The sequence below is a fragment of the Protomyctophum bolini genome (assembly GCF_963924005.1).
Source record: "Protomyctophum bolini genome assembly, chromosome: 16".
Lineage (NCBI taxonomy): Eukaryota > Metazoa > Chordata > Actinopteri > Myctophiformes > Myctophidae > Protomyctophum > Protomyctophum bolini.
In genome coordinates, this window is record NC_137877.1 from 6,535,020 (window position 1) to 6,551,149 (window position 16,130).

General features: G+C 43.4%; 2 protein-coding genes across 5 annotated transcripts in view; both read left to right on the forward strand.

Annotated features, from left to right (window-relative positions):
- The window catches only part of dcaf6 (ddb1 and cul4 associated factor 6), a 33,504-nt gene extending 17,633 nt beyond the window's left edge, over positions 1-15,871 (forward strand). The window contains exons 11-21 of one of the 4 annotated variants that reach the window (XM_080785476.1): positions 282-479; positions 2,590-2,649; positions 4,790-5,009; positions 6,692-6,795; positions 7,677-8,070; positions 8,589-8,630; positions 9,931-10,069; positions 10,307-10,463; positions 10,989-11,077; positions 14,178-14,283; positions 15,163-15,871. In XM_080785476.1, the coding sequence (XP_080641602.1) occupies positions 282-479; positions 2,590-2,649; positions 4,790-5,009; positions 6,692-6,795; positions 7,677-8,070; positions 8,589-8,630; positions 9,931-10,069; positions 10,307-10,463; positions 10,989-11,077; positions 14,178-14,283; positions 15,163-15,221 (1,568 nt within the window). In that variant the 3' untranslated portion in view covers positions 15,222-15,871. The remainder of the gene's footprint in view (positions 1-281; positions 480-2,589; positions 2,650-4,789; positions 5,010-6,691; positions 6,796-7,676; positions 8,071-8,588; positions 8,631-9,930; positions 10,070-10,306; positions 10,464-10,988; positions 11,078-14,177; positions 14,284-15,162) is intronic. The other 3 variants (XM_080785477.1, XM_080785478.1, XM_080785479.1) reach the window with 3 other exon arrangements.
- The window catches only part of rpl24 (ribosomal protein L24), an 80,762-nt gene that overhangs the window by 32,106 nt on the left and 32,526 nt on the right, over positions 1-16,130 (forward strand). The window lies entirely within an intron of this gene.

Consider the following 16,130-nt stretch of genomic DNA (forward strand, 5'->3'; position numbering starts at 1 on the left):
CCAGCAGAGTAATATCTGCCTCTTCATTTGCATAATTTGTAGCGTGGAGTCTCTGTGGTGTGTGTGTGATGTGTGTCGGAGGCACTCCACTCAAGCGGCAGCATCACCTCACTCTTATTCCCCCCCCCCCCCCAGCATACTATTTGCTTCATTTCCTTCCCTTTTCTTTGCCTCAGTTGTCGCTCTTCTTCCTTCTCTTCATCGCCCTCCTCTTCCTCCCTCCCTCCCCTCACCCCTGTATTCACTCTTCCTCTTCTCCCCCTCTACCTCCTCTTTGTCAGAGTACGACCCTCACAACCTGCCGGTAAGTTTAGTATGTAGGCGCTTGCAGAGGTTCCTGCTGCTGCAGGCCGACCCTCCGGGACAGGCCTCTTCTTCTTCCTCCTCTTCTGCAGACATGATGACTGAGAGACTGTCACAAAGAGCTTCCACTGTTGCTGCTGCTGCCGCCGCCACTGCCGAGAGGCCCCTCCGTACAGGTTTCCTGCCCCCCCAACCCTCCCACGATTGCACACCTTGCCCCCCCCCTTTTCATAGCTGTCGTTTTGCCTGGCCTCCTCCTTCTCCTCAACTCACACAGCCCCCCCCTCCCCCCATCCCATCCCGCTCCTCACCACTTCTAGGCATGGCGGAGTTGTCTCTTTTTTTGCACAAACTTTAAGTGTAGCCCTAGGCTAAAAACTTAGGAGGACGTGGCTTGGTATAATTGTGTCAAAGTAAAAAAAAAAAAAAACATCACCCATTGACAAGATCACACCTCCTGTCCACGTTAACCACTATATACACAGTAAAATCCAGTGTTCTGTATCCATCCACAGAGGAGGTCACCACGTGAATTCTTACATTTGTTTACACTTGTACACTCTGAGATAAATGAAACACTGAGGATTTACTGTGTAGCTGTGATGTTAATGTTATCCCCCTTCCTGCTGTGATGTTCAGTCCTCAACTCCCCGATTCCTCTCATTTTAACCCATTCTGACCGGGCACCCATTTTGGTGTTGGCATCATGTTATGCTTTAGCTATTGAAAAATAGCAGATCTACAAGCTCATATCGCGCCACCGAGTGGCGCGATACGAGCTTGTAGGTCTGCTATTTTTGAAAAATTCGAAGAACGACTGACATTTTTTGAATCTGATCTCAGGTCAGAATGGGTTCATCAGACCAGTGTGTGTCCAGTGGAAACCTCGTATGAATCTGATCTCAGGTCAGAATGGGTTAATCCACTTGCTGCTGGAAGTCCTCCATAGTTCCCCTGTTTTGGAGTGGCAACGGCCATCAATGGAGCATCGCTTTGGCATCCCCACAGCTTGTGTGGTTGTGTACCTGTGTTTGACGGTGCAGTAAGAATGTACAATGCTCAAGTCTCATGACTAGAAGACATCATCGCCAGGTGACCCAATCCAGCCATAAGTGGATAATATTTATCTAACGGGGGGGAAAACGGCACTATTAATTAATCACTTACACTTCTGATTCTGGATGTTTGTGTGGTTGTCATGTGCGCTCTTCTGCTGTTAATACATTCGCCATATTATTGTCCCATCATTAATTGCACTACAGCTGATTTATAGCGGCATGAAACAATTTTATGCTGAATTACATGTCAAGGTTTGCCGTTGCTTTCTTTTTATCTGTAGAGTTCTAGCATGTGAACCCTCAAAAGTTGGTGGAATGAAAGAAAGCAGAACAGGCTAATGGGTTATTTAACCCATTCTGAACGGGAACCCGTTTTGGTGTTAGCATCATGTTATGCCTTAGCTATTGAAAAATAGCAGATCTACAAGCTCATAGCGCGCCACCGAGTGGCGCGCTACGAGCTTGTAGGTCTGCTATTTTTGAAAAATCGAAGAACGACTGACATTTTTTTAGAATCTGATCTCAGGTCAGAATGGGTTAATCAGACCAGTGTGTGTCCATGAGTGGAAACCTCGTATGATTCTGATCTCAGGTCAGAATGGGTTAATACATTAACCCATTCGGGACGGAAACCCCTTTTGGTGTTTTAAAGCATTATTTTATAATCTAGAGTGAACGTTTTTAACTCAAATCTTTGCTTCTGGGAGGGTCCCTGGAACAACATATTTTCAGATGGCGGCCCGCGGCCAAATACAGATAATTCTGGGGGTCCTCCTCGACATGAAAAAGGTTGAGCACCACTGACAAAACATAGGTTTTTCCAGAAAACTTTTACAGTTGTACCGTACATAGCTTACAGGCTGGCGATACAGCCTGTAATACAATATGGTTACCTCCGGGTAACCATATTAATATGGTTACACCTTTTTTTGGGGGGGGGTTGAATATTTCAAGGATAGCCCGGGGAGCTCGTTTCCATCGTGGCCCTTTTGCACTTAATTCATCATCAAGACGTACAATACATTATATAAATACACCATTTACCATTGTACACGCAATACATTACGCCGGGCTCGCTGAGGGAGTGCCCATTTCGATGGCTTCATGCTTGGCCTTGACATGTACGTGAATTTGAACTCTTATCCTGTACCGTATGTGCCCCGACTGTGTGCCCCCTATTGGTTTGAACTCACTGTCCGATGTTTAGTCAGTCTCATTTGTGTTCCAGATTCCCCCTCATCTGTGGTAAACAAACAGCTGGGATCCATGACTCTTGATGAGCAGCAGGGTGCGTTTTCTCTCTCCCTGCTTCTTGCTTTCTCTTCTCTTCTCTTCTCTTCTCTTCTCTTCTCCTCTGGCCTCCTCAACCCTGGTTTCACATAGCCAGACTTTCAGAGATCTCTGTCTACTGATTAGTTAGGCTTGGCTAGGTGGAGATATCCAATCGTCTGGCTATGGGTGTAAGCAGACCTAGGATTCCATGCGTGGACAAAAGAAGCTGTCTGCCGGCGTCTTTTCCGGGTTTTTAGACAGCTGGTGGATGGAAATGAAGCTCCACCCACGGGGCAGATTGCCGCGTCGGCCAGATTCCCGGAAAAGCTGTGGGTGGAGCTTCATTTCCATCCACCAGCTGTCTAAAAACCCGGAAAAGATGCCGGCAGACAGCTTCTTTTGGCCGTGCATGGACGTTCAGGTGTGCCCAGGCTGTATGCAAGACCTCTAGTCTACCCTCTCTCTCTCACACGCTCCTCCTTTTCTCCCATCATTTTCTTCCACTCTCTCGCTTTTTCGCTATCCACCACTACATTCCCGCTGCCCCTCGCCCCTTCTCTATGTCTCCACATGTGATGCGGCTTTTGCATTTGCATGAGACAATCTCCCCCTTTCCCTCAGTAATGTACATGTGTGTGGATTGATAGATTCTGCCTATCTGATCCAGATCATGCACTCCTGTTTTGCCTTTTGGGGGAAACCACTACTTTTGTTTTTCGTCAGAGAAATATCCTGTCTCTCTGTTGATTTTCCCCATGTTGTTCAGTGGACTGGCTGATATCATTTTTCCAAAGGTGTTGTTCAAGTTGGACCCTAAATATAGTGTTCCTTTTGATAACAAAATAAATAAATAATAAATAAGGCTGAACAATAGCAATTTTTCCACGAGCAACAAATTGGGCTGAGTGTAATGTTCCCTTTTTACGGGCTTGAATTTGTGTGTTTTCTGTGTGTTTCTATTGATAATAGATACCATTGTTTTCTTTATAGTGTGCGTGTGTGTATTCTACCCAACCTGTCAGCATTGTTGCATGTGCCCCCAGCTCTGGTCCATAGCTCTAATGCGTTGCATTTAGAGCTATATTACTCTCAACTTCCGCCGCTCGCATGAATGCAGACCAGCCTCTCGTCTTTAGCTTAAATAATGTTTTTGCTACTCACCAAAACAAAGGTGAGTAGAGTGCTTCCTTAGTGGAAGCACTCTATAAACGGTACTTTTTGGCCAGAAAGAAAAATATTCTCTGGGCAATATCGGTAGAAGGCGCAGTGGAGTAACTAAAAGTATTTTTTTTCCTGGTGGAAACAAAATCCTCTTTTGGCCAAAAAGTACCGTTTATGTGTGGTGGTGGGGGGCTCACAGTGCTTCCACTAAGGAAAGTAGGCTTTCTAATGACACAACCCACCTTTGTTTTGGTGAGTAGCAAAAAAGTTATTTTTATTTACGCTAAAGACGAGAGGCTGGTCTGCATTCATGCGAGCGGGGGAAGTTGAGAGTAACATAGCTCTAAATGCAACACATTAGAGCTATGGACCAGAGCTAATGTGCCCCATGTGTTGTTGGTGTGCTAGCATGCCTATGCACAATCAAGCCTATTGGGAGAGTCGCTGAGACACAGTGTTGTTTTTGTCAGCAAAATTTGATTGTAGTTTTTAGTCATAGACTTTTTAAATAGTTTTCATTCAGTCACCTGGAATGTTTTAGTGTTGGTCTAATTTTAGTCGACTAAATCTACGGTTGATTTAGTCGACTAAAATGTATTTTGGCTGGCCTCGATGCCGTCGTAATGGCTAATTGTACGATTTTGCTGCGACGCGTTGTGAGCTTGCAGATCGGCTACTTTCAGCATGCAACCAGGTGTAAAATGACTTGTACTGGATCTCTTGTCCACTAGTCCCTTCCTAACAATTTACCGGTAGTCTAGTTTTTATTTATTGACGAAATTGTCGATATATTTTCTTAGTTTTAGTCATTATAGCTTTGTTTTCATTTAGTTTCTATTTCGTTTTTTGTCACTGAAAAAAGGTAGTCGACCTTATAGTTTTAGTCGACGAAATCAACACCGTCCGAGACGTGGCAGGTGTTTTGATTGTGATTTATCCTCAATTCACACTTTGCTTCTCTTTCCATCTCTCTTTGTTTTTTTTGCCTTTTCCAGGAGGCTCATCAGATGCTGTATCTCCTCCATGCCCTGTTGGAACAGAGCCTGCACCTACCAGTGAGCCAGTGGCTTCCAGCAGTACCGCCACCACCACCACCACCACTGCTGGAAGTAGTAGCAGTGGCCGAATCGGTGCAGCTGAACCAGTCCTGAGCCTGCACTACAGTTCTGAAGGAACCACCACCAGTACTATCAAACTGGACTTCACAGATGAGTGGTGAGACTGACTTCTGGTAAAAGATAATAGTTTAGTTTAGTTTAGTTTATTTGCACAAAGATTTAAAAAAAATGTTTAGTTTAGTTTATTTGCACATTTAGTTTATTGTACATTAAATAAATACATTTGTATGAAAATAAATAAAATAAAATAAAAATCAGAAAAACAATGTGCCGGAAGGGCCAAAAAAACCCAGAGGGGCTTATCGAGTGGCCTTCCTTAAAGCTGCCAAGTGAGCTTAAACTAATTATAATAAAATTAAAACATCTAATGAAAATACATAATAATAATGACTAGAAAAAGTGCCCTTCTGGGCACAGGTCTCGGCCAGGAGGATAGGAGTGTGTGTGTGATGTTTGGCAAAATGTTTAGGAGCAATATAAGTGTGTGTGCGTGTGTGCGTGTGTGTGTGTGACAAGGCTTGGCCTGTTGTAGCGCCACCATGAGGCTGATTTGAAAACTGTCAAGCCTAGTGGGAATATGCATGCACAGTTTCACCACAATCGGACGCTGCGTTGAGTAGTTATGGTGATTTACTCCTGAAAAGTTTAGAAGCCAATCGTAGCCAATGAGGGATTATGAGAAATCAAACAAACCCGTCTTGATCACATGACTATGTGTACCGATTTGCGTGAAATTTGGATAAAATCTGAAGGAGTAATATTAGAAAATGTGTTTTACATATGTCGGCCTCCTGGTGGCGCTATAAAGAGCAGATGTGAAAAATTCCAGGCAAATCACATGATGCGGTATACTGTGATTACTTTGCGCCACTTTTGATGTGTATGCACCGTCCCAGCATATGACGTCAGGGTATAACTGGTATAACTAGCTCTCAATGATGACGTAATAAAGATGTGGATTGAAGGACACAATGCCAGAGTGTAATTGGTTTTCGATGGTGACGTAATGACGATATGTTTGAGTGTCGGGAGGATTAAATGTAATGCTCGATCTATACATGTATGTAATATGACACCACTGCTATATCAAGGACACGTAGTCACTACTCATACGCATGAGTGACGGCTTCCGATGGTGACGTATACTGTATGTCGATCAGTGTCGGGTGGATTAAAGGAAATGCCTATGTCATTTGTAAGTTGATTAGCGGTATACTGTGGTTACTTTGCGCCACTTTTGATGTGTATGCACCGCCCCAGCAAATGACGTCAGGGTATTAAAGGACCCAATGCATTGTGAGTAGTCATTACGTCATTTGCTGGGACGGTGCATACGCATCGAATATCGTCCTGGGCGAAACTAATGCCTTGCATTGTGAGTAGTCATTACGTCATTTGCTGGGACGGTGCATACGCATCGGATATCGTCCTGGGCGAAACTAGTACTTGCGTGCTCTGCTTGCACAAGTAATGATAATAAAGAGCAGGGTGACTAGGGCGTGTTGCCCAAGCTTGATAATAGGAACTGCAGTAATTGACTCTTGAAAGAACTAAGGCTATAGTACAGTCTCCGATGTGAGGCGGTAATGCATTCCAAAAATGAGGTCCTCTGTACTTGATGGTGAACTGAATAATGAATAATAATAATAATAATAAAAGAGAGTTGTGGGGAAATCCATCCGATCATTTAAGCTTTTCCACACACGTTCTCATTCCATTTGAGAATAGATTTAGTTTCCCATGCAGGCATCTTATTTTCTTATTTTTGACCTCTTTCAGGAGTAGCAGAACATCGAGCTCCAGAGCCAGCGGAGGGCCCAGACCATCTGGCCCTGTACAGAACAAAGAGAACCCGTCAGAACAGAGCCCCACAACGCAGCAAGGTGACACAAACGCAGCCAACCATATAGAGAAACTATTGATGATGCGTTGATGAAACGGTAAAATCCTTTGAGTGTTAATTTATCGTGTGAAAAATGGGCCATGGCTCAGCGGTCCAGGCACCTTGGCCGGTAGTCCGAGTCTGGCAGTGTGCCGTGCGTTCGACTCCCGATCCCGGCGGCCTTTACTCCATGTCACTCCCCCATCTCTCTTCCCCCCATTTCCTGTCGGCCTACTGTCTGTCTTTCTATAAAAAAAATAAAATAAAATAAAGGCAAAAAAAAAAAAACATATAAAAAAAGAAAAGAATCACACTGTTATCATACATCACATTCCTTGCTCAGCCAATCAAATCATCTCAAATTTGGTATACACAAACACACAAAGCTGGCCATAGGAGGCCCTCAAAAATGGAGGGGAAAAAAAACCAGGCCTGTAAAGCCTGATTTCTATACTTGGTTGTGCAATGTGCATCATGCGCATTGTGAGCTTCTAGATCTGCTATTTTCACTGCTATAAATCGGGGCCAGAGGTGCGAACATATGTTAGGCACATTTTAAAACTGTTATTGCTTTGTACTTAGATTAGATGTATTTGTATGTAAAAGATTGTTTTGGGTAGATGTGTAGTTGTAAAAGATTGTTTTAGGTAGATGTATAGCTGTATAGAAAGGCCTAACCAGGGACTGGGGTTGCAAATTAGCCTTTGCTACAAACCCATAATTATACAATGCAATGGTTTCATGTTTTTACAACTTGATACATTGTTTTGTATTGTCCCTGTTAAATAAAAGACACCGGCGCACTAAGTAGAAGTCGGGTGTGTGTTCCCTGTTCATGACGGTACCTCTCACCTTGCCTTTCCTTTCCTGCCGGTGTTCCAGTTGTTCCGGCCGTGTCCGAGTCGAGCCAGAGCAGGCCTGCAGCTCCCCGCACGGAGCCGGCGGCGTGCGAGGCTTCCTCCTCCAGCACACAGGGCAGTCTGTCTGCCGCCCCGGCCCCGGCAGAGGCCTCCTCCTCCCCCCCTGAGGGGGGTGGCACGTCGTCCTCTCCCCCTCCTCCCCCGGAGAGAAGCCAGCCGGAGGGCATGGAGGACACCTCAGGCGGGTGCAGGAGAGAGGAGCCGGTGGGAGAGGAAGGCCAGGCGGGCGGCCTGCAGGAGGGAGCAGGGGGGGGGACGGCCATGCAGCCGGCGGCGCGGAGCAACCAGGACTCCGACGACAGCGACGACGATCCGATACTTATCCCTTCTTCGAGGTACAGAGGACAGGGCCAGAGGTATGGACCGATGCATACTCTACCTTTAAAACCCATTTAGACCGATTAGACTAGATTCTACAAAATGACTTCTGAATCCGAACCGTTTTCCGAAAAAAAACCCATGTTTCTATATCGGTGGTTTTCAAACTATTTCATGTCAACGACCCCCACAAATTATATGTAATTTGGCCGGCGACCCGGTATGTTGTTCCAGGGACCCCCCAGAAGCAAAGATTTGACGTTCGCGCTGAAAGAATATTATATTCAAGATTTGCGACACATTTTCCCATTTTTTTTCAATAGCCAAAGTATCACATAATGCTTAAAACACCTAAAGGGGTTCCTGTCCTGAATGGGTTAACCAATGGCATATAATTAATTTGTGTACATAGAAAGTGTGCAAGAAAAGGCGTGCACACTTAATTTGTTTACTAGATTCAAATATCACTCTCCTTTTGCATGGTATTTAAAGGTGTGCCATTATGTTTTCTTTTATGGATGCCTTGCCATTGATGATTCTACTACTGTACATATAGACTTAATTCCAGGGGATCTGCAGTAGGAGATAGAATGATCAGGTAAAATATTTGTATTGACAATTAAAGCATCTAACCTGCAACGCGTGTGGCATCAAGTAAAAAAAAAAAGAAAACAAAAAAAAAGATCAAGGTGGAAAAAGTGATTCGTCATTTTTCACCATTTTGTTTTATGGTTTTTGTTTTGTAAAGGTTTGGCCAATATTGCTTGCAGTTGATTAACAAAAACATGGCTAACGATAGTGTTAAAGCATGCCTTGCATGTTGTATACTGTCCACCACCTCCAGTTGAGTCATCACTACGTCGCCTAAACACATAAACACACTAGAGGGAGCCAAAGACTTACGAAAACATTATGACAGCCAGAGTTTGTGGCTGGAAAATGTCCAGAAGTATATCCCTCCTGGGTTCACAGTCACACACACACACACATGCACTTTGCTCAAAGGTCAGAGCACACGGTCAACGGCAGTTTAGTGCCCCTGGCTTGGTGGTTCAGTGTTTTGTTTTGCTTTGAGTTTCGTCAACAAATAAAAAACTAGACTAAAATGTTAGGAAGGGACTAGTGGACAATATATCTAAGTCATTTTACACTTGGTTGCATGCTGAGAATTGCCGATCTACAAGCTCACAACGCGCAACGCGTTGTTGTAGATTGGCTATTTTCAGCAAGTGAAAAATCTGTCATTACGACGGCATCAAGGCCCGCCAAAATACATTTTAGTCGACTAAATCAACTGTAGATTTAGTCGACTAAAATCTTATGATATTTAGTCGACTAAAACTAAACACTAAAACATTCCAGGTGACTAAAATATGACTAAAACCAAATTAAGTTCTATTCCAAAGACTATGACTAAACCAAAACAGAAGTTTGCTGCCAACAACACTGATGGCAGAGTTGGTGGGCATCGTGTATGTGACGTTCGCCGTTGGTACAGAGATTCACACAAGCTGCAACCATTTAGTTCTAACGCGGCCTCTTTACCTCCAGGCTTAGCTGCATTTCGTGCATACTGAATGTCCTAGAAAATGTTGAATTAATATGGATGAGTGGGTGGTTATCACAAAGACTATCCATGTTATTCTTCAATAGTTTAGTAGTGGTGATTGAGCAAATTAGTTATTTTGAATGCATTGAGGCTGCTTTCTGGCTTGGAGTTGTGTTTACTGCAGTTATTCTTGGTATAATAGATCATTTAGTAGCATGATCAGTGACTGTCTCGTAGCTCTCCGGACTAGAATCATTGAATGTTCTTTTAAGGGTAATAAAGCATTGAGTGATGGCATGGGGGTCAATAGAAGCGTGAATGATAGATGGAGTTCCCTTGTGTTTCACAGGCGTTCAGCGGCCGCCCGTATTCAGGAGCTGTTTCGCAGGAGGAAGGAGAGAAGGGAGATGGAAGAGAGCGAGACCCAGAACATCAGGAGACCCTTAGTTAAACAGGTCTACAAGGGCCACCGGAACTCCAGGACAATGGTTAGTTAAACAGGTTTACAAGGGTCACCGGAACTCCAGGACAATGGTTTGTTCTCAAACCATACATTATACATAATATACTTAGTTAAACGGGTCTACAAGGGCCACCGGAACTCCAGGACAATGGTTTGTTCTCAAACCATACATACACAATAGGCTCCGCATTGAATTTGACAAATTTCATAAACATTACTTGTAACTTGTAAATTATTGTGTTTTTTTTTATTTGTACCGTAGATAAAGGAATCCTGTTTTTGGGGCAACAACTTTGTCATGAGTGGTTCAGACTGTGGCCACATCTTCATCTGGGACCGACACTCCGGAGAGCACCTCATGCTGCTCGAGGCCGACAACCATGTGGTGAACTGCCTACAGCCGCACCCTTACGACCCCAGTGAGTTACACTTTAGTGTCTAGTCTTTTTTTTCTGAACCCCAAGTGACATAGTTGGACCTGAGGAGGACGATTCTACAAATGGATTCTAAATCCTGACAGTTTTCTGAAAAACTGTATGTTTCTATGTCAGTCGTTCTCAAACATTTTCATGTCAATGAAAACCCCTGGCAGCATAAGTGCTGCCAGGGGTTATTTCTTGGTGTAAGGGTTTGCATTTTAACATGCAAGTCCTGTGTCGGTTTCACTTGTGGTTAAACCCAGGCGAGGAAGAACTCAATCAAACGGAGAAATAACATTTCTCTGGTAGACAAGATCTACCTGGCACCCCTAAAACCTTTAACTAGCCTAAGCGGAAACCGTTTTTTAAAACTTTTTAAATTTTTTACTACACAAAAATATGTTTTACTCTTATGTACCTGTACACGATGTAACAAAGTACAACCTTGAGTACTATTGTATACCATTGGTTTTTTTTCTGTGTGTTTCTGTGCTCATGCTCATTCTCTGCTCTTTTTTCCCCCAGTTCTGGCCTCATCAGGGATAGACTATGATATCAAGATCTGGTCTCCTCTGGAACAGTCAGCGTCGTTCAACAGGCTTCTTGCTTCTGAGGTAGGAATGTCAAACAGAACGGGTAAACAATGCATCTAGAAAAAAAACAATACCACGGATAGAACAGTGAGGTCACAAACGATGTGAATGGAAGTGGGAGTAGGTGTAGCTTCAAGGGGCCCTGACAGATTATTTCAAGGGATCCATGATCGATTGTTTTAAATTTGTATTGATTACTTGCGCCTTATTTGAGGCATATTTATAAAAGGTGCATGTATATACCACCCTTTATCTTTACAGTGTCTATTACATTCACCCTACACACACACACACACACACACACACACACACACACACACACACACACACACACACACACACACACACACACACACACACACACACACACACACACACACCCATTCATACACAGACGGTGGAGGGAACCATGCAAGGCTCATCTGGAGCAGTTTAGGAGTGCTCAATGACACCTTCCAATTCCCAAGCGGTCACTCGACCACCTGTTAACCCATTCTGACCTGAGATCAGATTCATACGAGGTTTCCACTGGACACACACTGGTCTGATGAACCCATTCTGACCCGAGATCAGATTCTAAAAAATGTCAGTCGATTTTTCAAAAATAGCAGACCTACAAGCTCGTAGCGCGCCACTCGGTGGCGCGCTATGAGCTTGTAGATCTGCTATTTTTCAATAGCTAAAGCATAACATGATGCTGACACCGAAATGGGTTCCCGTTCAGAATGGGTTAAGAGCACATAAATATAACTCATAAATATGGTTATATTCCTTCGTGCAGCTGACCCCGGTTCAGATTTGACCTCGAGGCTCTTGGATGCATGGCATCCTCTCTCTATCGCCTAGTCCTGACTAGTCCTAGTCCTAGACCTGCACGAGTCTTGCTCAAATGTTAATCTCGATTGTCCTCCTTTAACCCATTCTGAACGGGAACCCATTTTGGTGATAGCATCATGTCGTGCTTTAGCTATTGAAAAATAGCAGATCTACAAGCTCGTAGCGCGCCACCGAGTGGCGCGCTACGAGCTTGTAGGTCTGCTATTTTTGAAAAATCGAAGAACGACTGACATTTTTTAGAATCTGATCTCAGGTCAGAATGGGGTTAATCAGACCAGTGTGTGTCCAGTGGAAACCTCGTATTAATCTGATCTCAGGTCAGAATGGGTTAAATTGAGATCACGATTCTCATTTTGTCCATGCTCAAATGTGAATCTTGATTGTCGTCCACAAAGATTGAGAACACCATTCTCTTTTTTTTTCTCCATGTAAATATTTATTAAAAAAAAACATTAACAAAAACATAAGAGTAACTAAAATGAATTGGACATCCAACTAGTGCTGCAACGATTCTCCACAAAATGAGATTGCATAGGTGTCTGTCTGGATCCAGATCTCAATCTTTTTTCGATTAATTGTGCAGCACTATCGCCTCGCCTGTCTCACTCTCACTATGAGAAATGAAGCAATGCTGAAAAGAAACCATACGTAGAGGCGTCCAGCCAGAGGTTCCCAAAGTGGGGTCCGGGCACCCCCAGGGGTCCTTGAGGGAGTTCCAGGGGGGACCCAGCTAAATGATAGTTTGGAGCCAAATGGGTCTGTAACTCAGAGAGTGTACAAATTTGTTCCATTTTAAAATTAGCATTGATTATACAATATAATTTGGGGGTCCCAGAGATAGAAATGCTCTTAAATGGGGGTCCGTAGACTAATGCATGTCAAACTGGGAGTCCTTGAAATTTAACAGGTTGAAAATCACTGCTAGAGCCGTAAAAATCTTCTCTTATTGGCATATGTTTTCAAATGGGGGTCCGCGGGCTATTTCGTGTCAATTTGGGGGTCCTTGACATGAAAAGGTTTGGGAACCACAGAGGCCGGTGTTCAATTCCCAGCTGTGGTGCCTCTGGCTTGGCCGTACACTTAGAAATATCACACCAATGTGAAGTGAGCGGTCGCTTTCCTGTCGAGCACAGTTGTATGTAACGCAAAAAAACTCATGCGAAGTGAGAGGCGCTCTTATCATCGTACATCACCATGACTTAAAATAAAAACATAATTTTACACTATGATGTAAAGTTCTCCATTCATTGTCGATTATTATTATTATTTTTTTATTTTTTTAGACGAAGTTTGTAACCAAAAGCTGGATGTAGGACCTAAAAAAAGGAAAAAGAAATACAGACTCAGACATACATACATTGCTGTACTCGGACATACGGACAGACACGCATAGCTGTGCATAGGAGACGGTGTGCACTCCCTCGAAAACAAGGTTGAGTATGGGAAGCCAAGCGAGGAATCATGTCCTAGTCGCTGCACCAGCGACCCCTGCTGGCTGCTTGGTCTGGTTCAGCCTTTTCAGCAGGAAGGGGAGTCTGGAGGAGATGGCATGAACCTTATCCTTTCCTTGTGAAACTATACTGTCTGATGAAAAGAAGAGGCCGACTCCATGTGTACTGGAAGGAGGCACATGGGAATTTACACCCTCCTCAGGCCAACAGTCGGCAGCGACAGAGACATCAGTAGACCTGGGAAATCTGCAGTGGCTAAAAGGGGGGGGGGGGGAACCGGCCAAGGAACCGCTTGATGATTTCGCTATCTTTTCACCTAATCAAGGAACCAAACTAGGATTTATCCTATGCTCCCAAAATCAGCCCCGTCTGAACTGATTAGTGTGTGTGTGTGTGTGTGTGTGTGTGTGTGTGTGTGTGTGTGTGTGTGAGTGTGTGTGTGTGTGTGTGTGTGTGGCTGTGTGGCGCTGTGCAGCAGAGACAGTTGGTGGGGAAAAACATTGTATTTCCGTGCTTAGAAATACACACACACACACACACACACACACACACACACACACACACACACACACACACACACACACACACACTACTGTGTATAGGAGAGGGGCTAGCATCACTCAAACATGCTGCCTAATGAGGAAGCTTCCTTGCCAAAAGAAAAAAGACGACAGGGACCCTTTCTACTGGCGTTTCCACGTGCCATCATTCTACTTGGAGAGAAAAGAACGAGGGAATTATTTAAGAGCACTATTGTCAAATTCATACACTCTCACTCCCGCTCTGACTTTCTGCCAGCCTTCTCTCATACTCCTCTTCTCTTCTCTTCCCAGGTAATAACTCGCAACGAGCTGATGCTAGAGGAAACGAGGAACACCATCACAGTCCCAGCCTCATTCATGCTTCGCATGCTGGCCTCCCTCAACCATATCAGAACAGGTACACAAACGCCTGGTTATTTACTTACTTAGCCAAATTCTGATAAAGAAATGATTAGTAATTATGCGTGGCAGTCATGCCATCAGTAAGCCCCTTAACCCATTTAGGCCTGACGTCGACATTTAAAAAAATGTCTTAAAAAAACCTTATGTTTCTGTATCAGTGGTGGTCAATATTTCATGTCAAGGACTCCAAAAATGATATGTAATATGCCTCCGCCCCCCATCTGAAAATATGTTGTTCCAGGGATCTCCCCAGAAGCAAAGATTTTAGTTAAAATGTTCACTCTGTAATAATATATATTCAAAGATTTGAGGCACATTTTCACGATAAAATAAAAATAGCACACCTACAAGTTCATAGCGCGGCACTCGGTGCTGCACTATGAGCTTGTAGATCTGTTATTTTTCAATATCTAAAGTATAACATAATGCTTTAAAACACTAAAGGGTTCCCGCCCAGAATGGGTTAATACTTATTTGACCTTCAACGTGTCATGCCTTTGGCCTGCTTGATTTTGCTGCGGCCTCCCTTTACATGTGGAAATGAAGAAAATGCCAGCACTCATTGTATGTCCGTTTCATATGAATTTATTTACCTCTGACGCTGATAACGAACGTGTTTCGGCCTGTTGTGTGGCCTTCGTCATGATAACGCTGACGAAGGCCACACAGGCCGAAACACGGTCGTTATCAACGTCGGAGGTAAATAAATTTGTATGAAAAGGACATACAATGAGTGCTGGCATTTTCTTCATTTCAACTTGTATATTCAAGCTTGGCACCATAAGGACTTTATTCTAACCTGGAGTGCTGCGGGTTGTCTGCTTCGGCAGTACTTTCTTACTCCCTTTACATGTGCCCATTTACTCCCTCCTAGATCGTTTGGAGGGTGATCGCTCTGAAGGTTCTGGCCAGGAGAACGAGGATGAGCAATAGCCCCAGCTGATTGTTTGAACACCGTTTTTTCTTTTGCTTTCAAGCACTTGAGATTTGTATAAGTATACTGTAGAAATACTTCCTTATGAGAATTAGTTTGAATTTGTAGTCCCCTCTTGTTTTTTAAGATGACTTTCTTACTGATGTTTCTGTATGAGAAAACTACATCTGAGAAAATGTGTGTGAATGCAAAGGGCAAGTAAATATATATACGATATATATATATATATAAAAGAGTGAGGGAACTATGGTGACTGGTGTGTTAAGATGTTAAGTGCAATATTATTTTGTCAGGAGAAAGTGAGCTTTGATCAGTGTTATGTGTGAAATTTCTTATTTGTAGCACAAGGTAAAAGACCTGAAATGTTTATGTACTGCACTTGCAGTTACGCATGTAAACAAGATTTTTTGATTTAAGTAAACCATACTCAAAGTATGCTTTAACTCTTTTTTTGTTGAAACAAATCTTTGCTTGTCATCCCCAAAGAGTTAAATCAAACGAATCTTTCAAAAACATGCAAGAAAAAAATCGGATGCATCTCAGAGATGTGATTGTCAGGTCAGGATTACCCAGAAGTTGTGTAACTTGACCCCATCAAGCAAATTAACTGGCAAATTCTTTCCACAAATAAAGAACAATCTGATCTTTGCACAGTGATTCTTAGCGTTTCTAGCACTCCAGTGATACTCGAGTGTTTGCGTGCCACAGAAGACCCACAAGAGGAACAGGGATCCATCATGCATGCATTGTGGGACAGCTTGGTGGAAAGTAATTGAGGTCATGTACTCAAATGAGGTATATTTACTTTACTGGAGTATTTCCAATTTAATACTTCTACTCCACAATTTTTTGAATGTTAAAGTTTAGATTAACCACACTGTTTACAAAAAGATGTTTTATACAGGAGT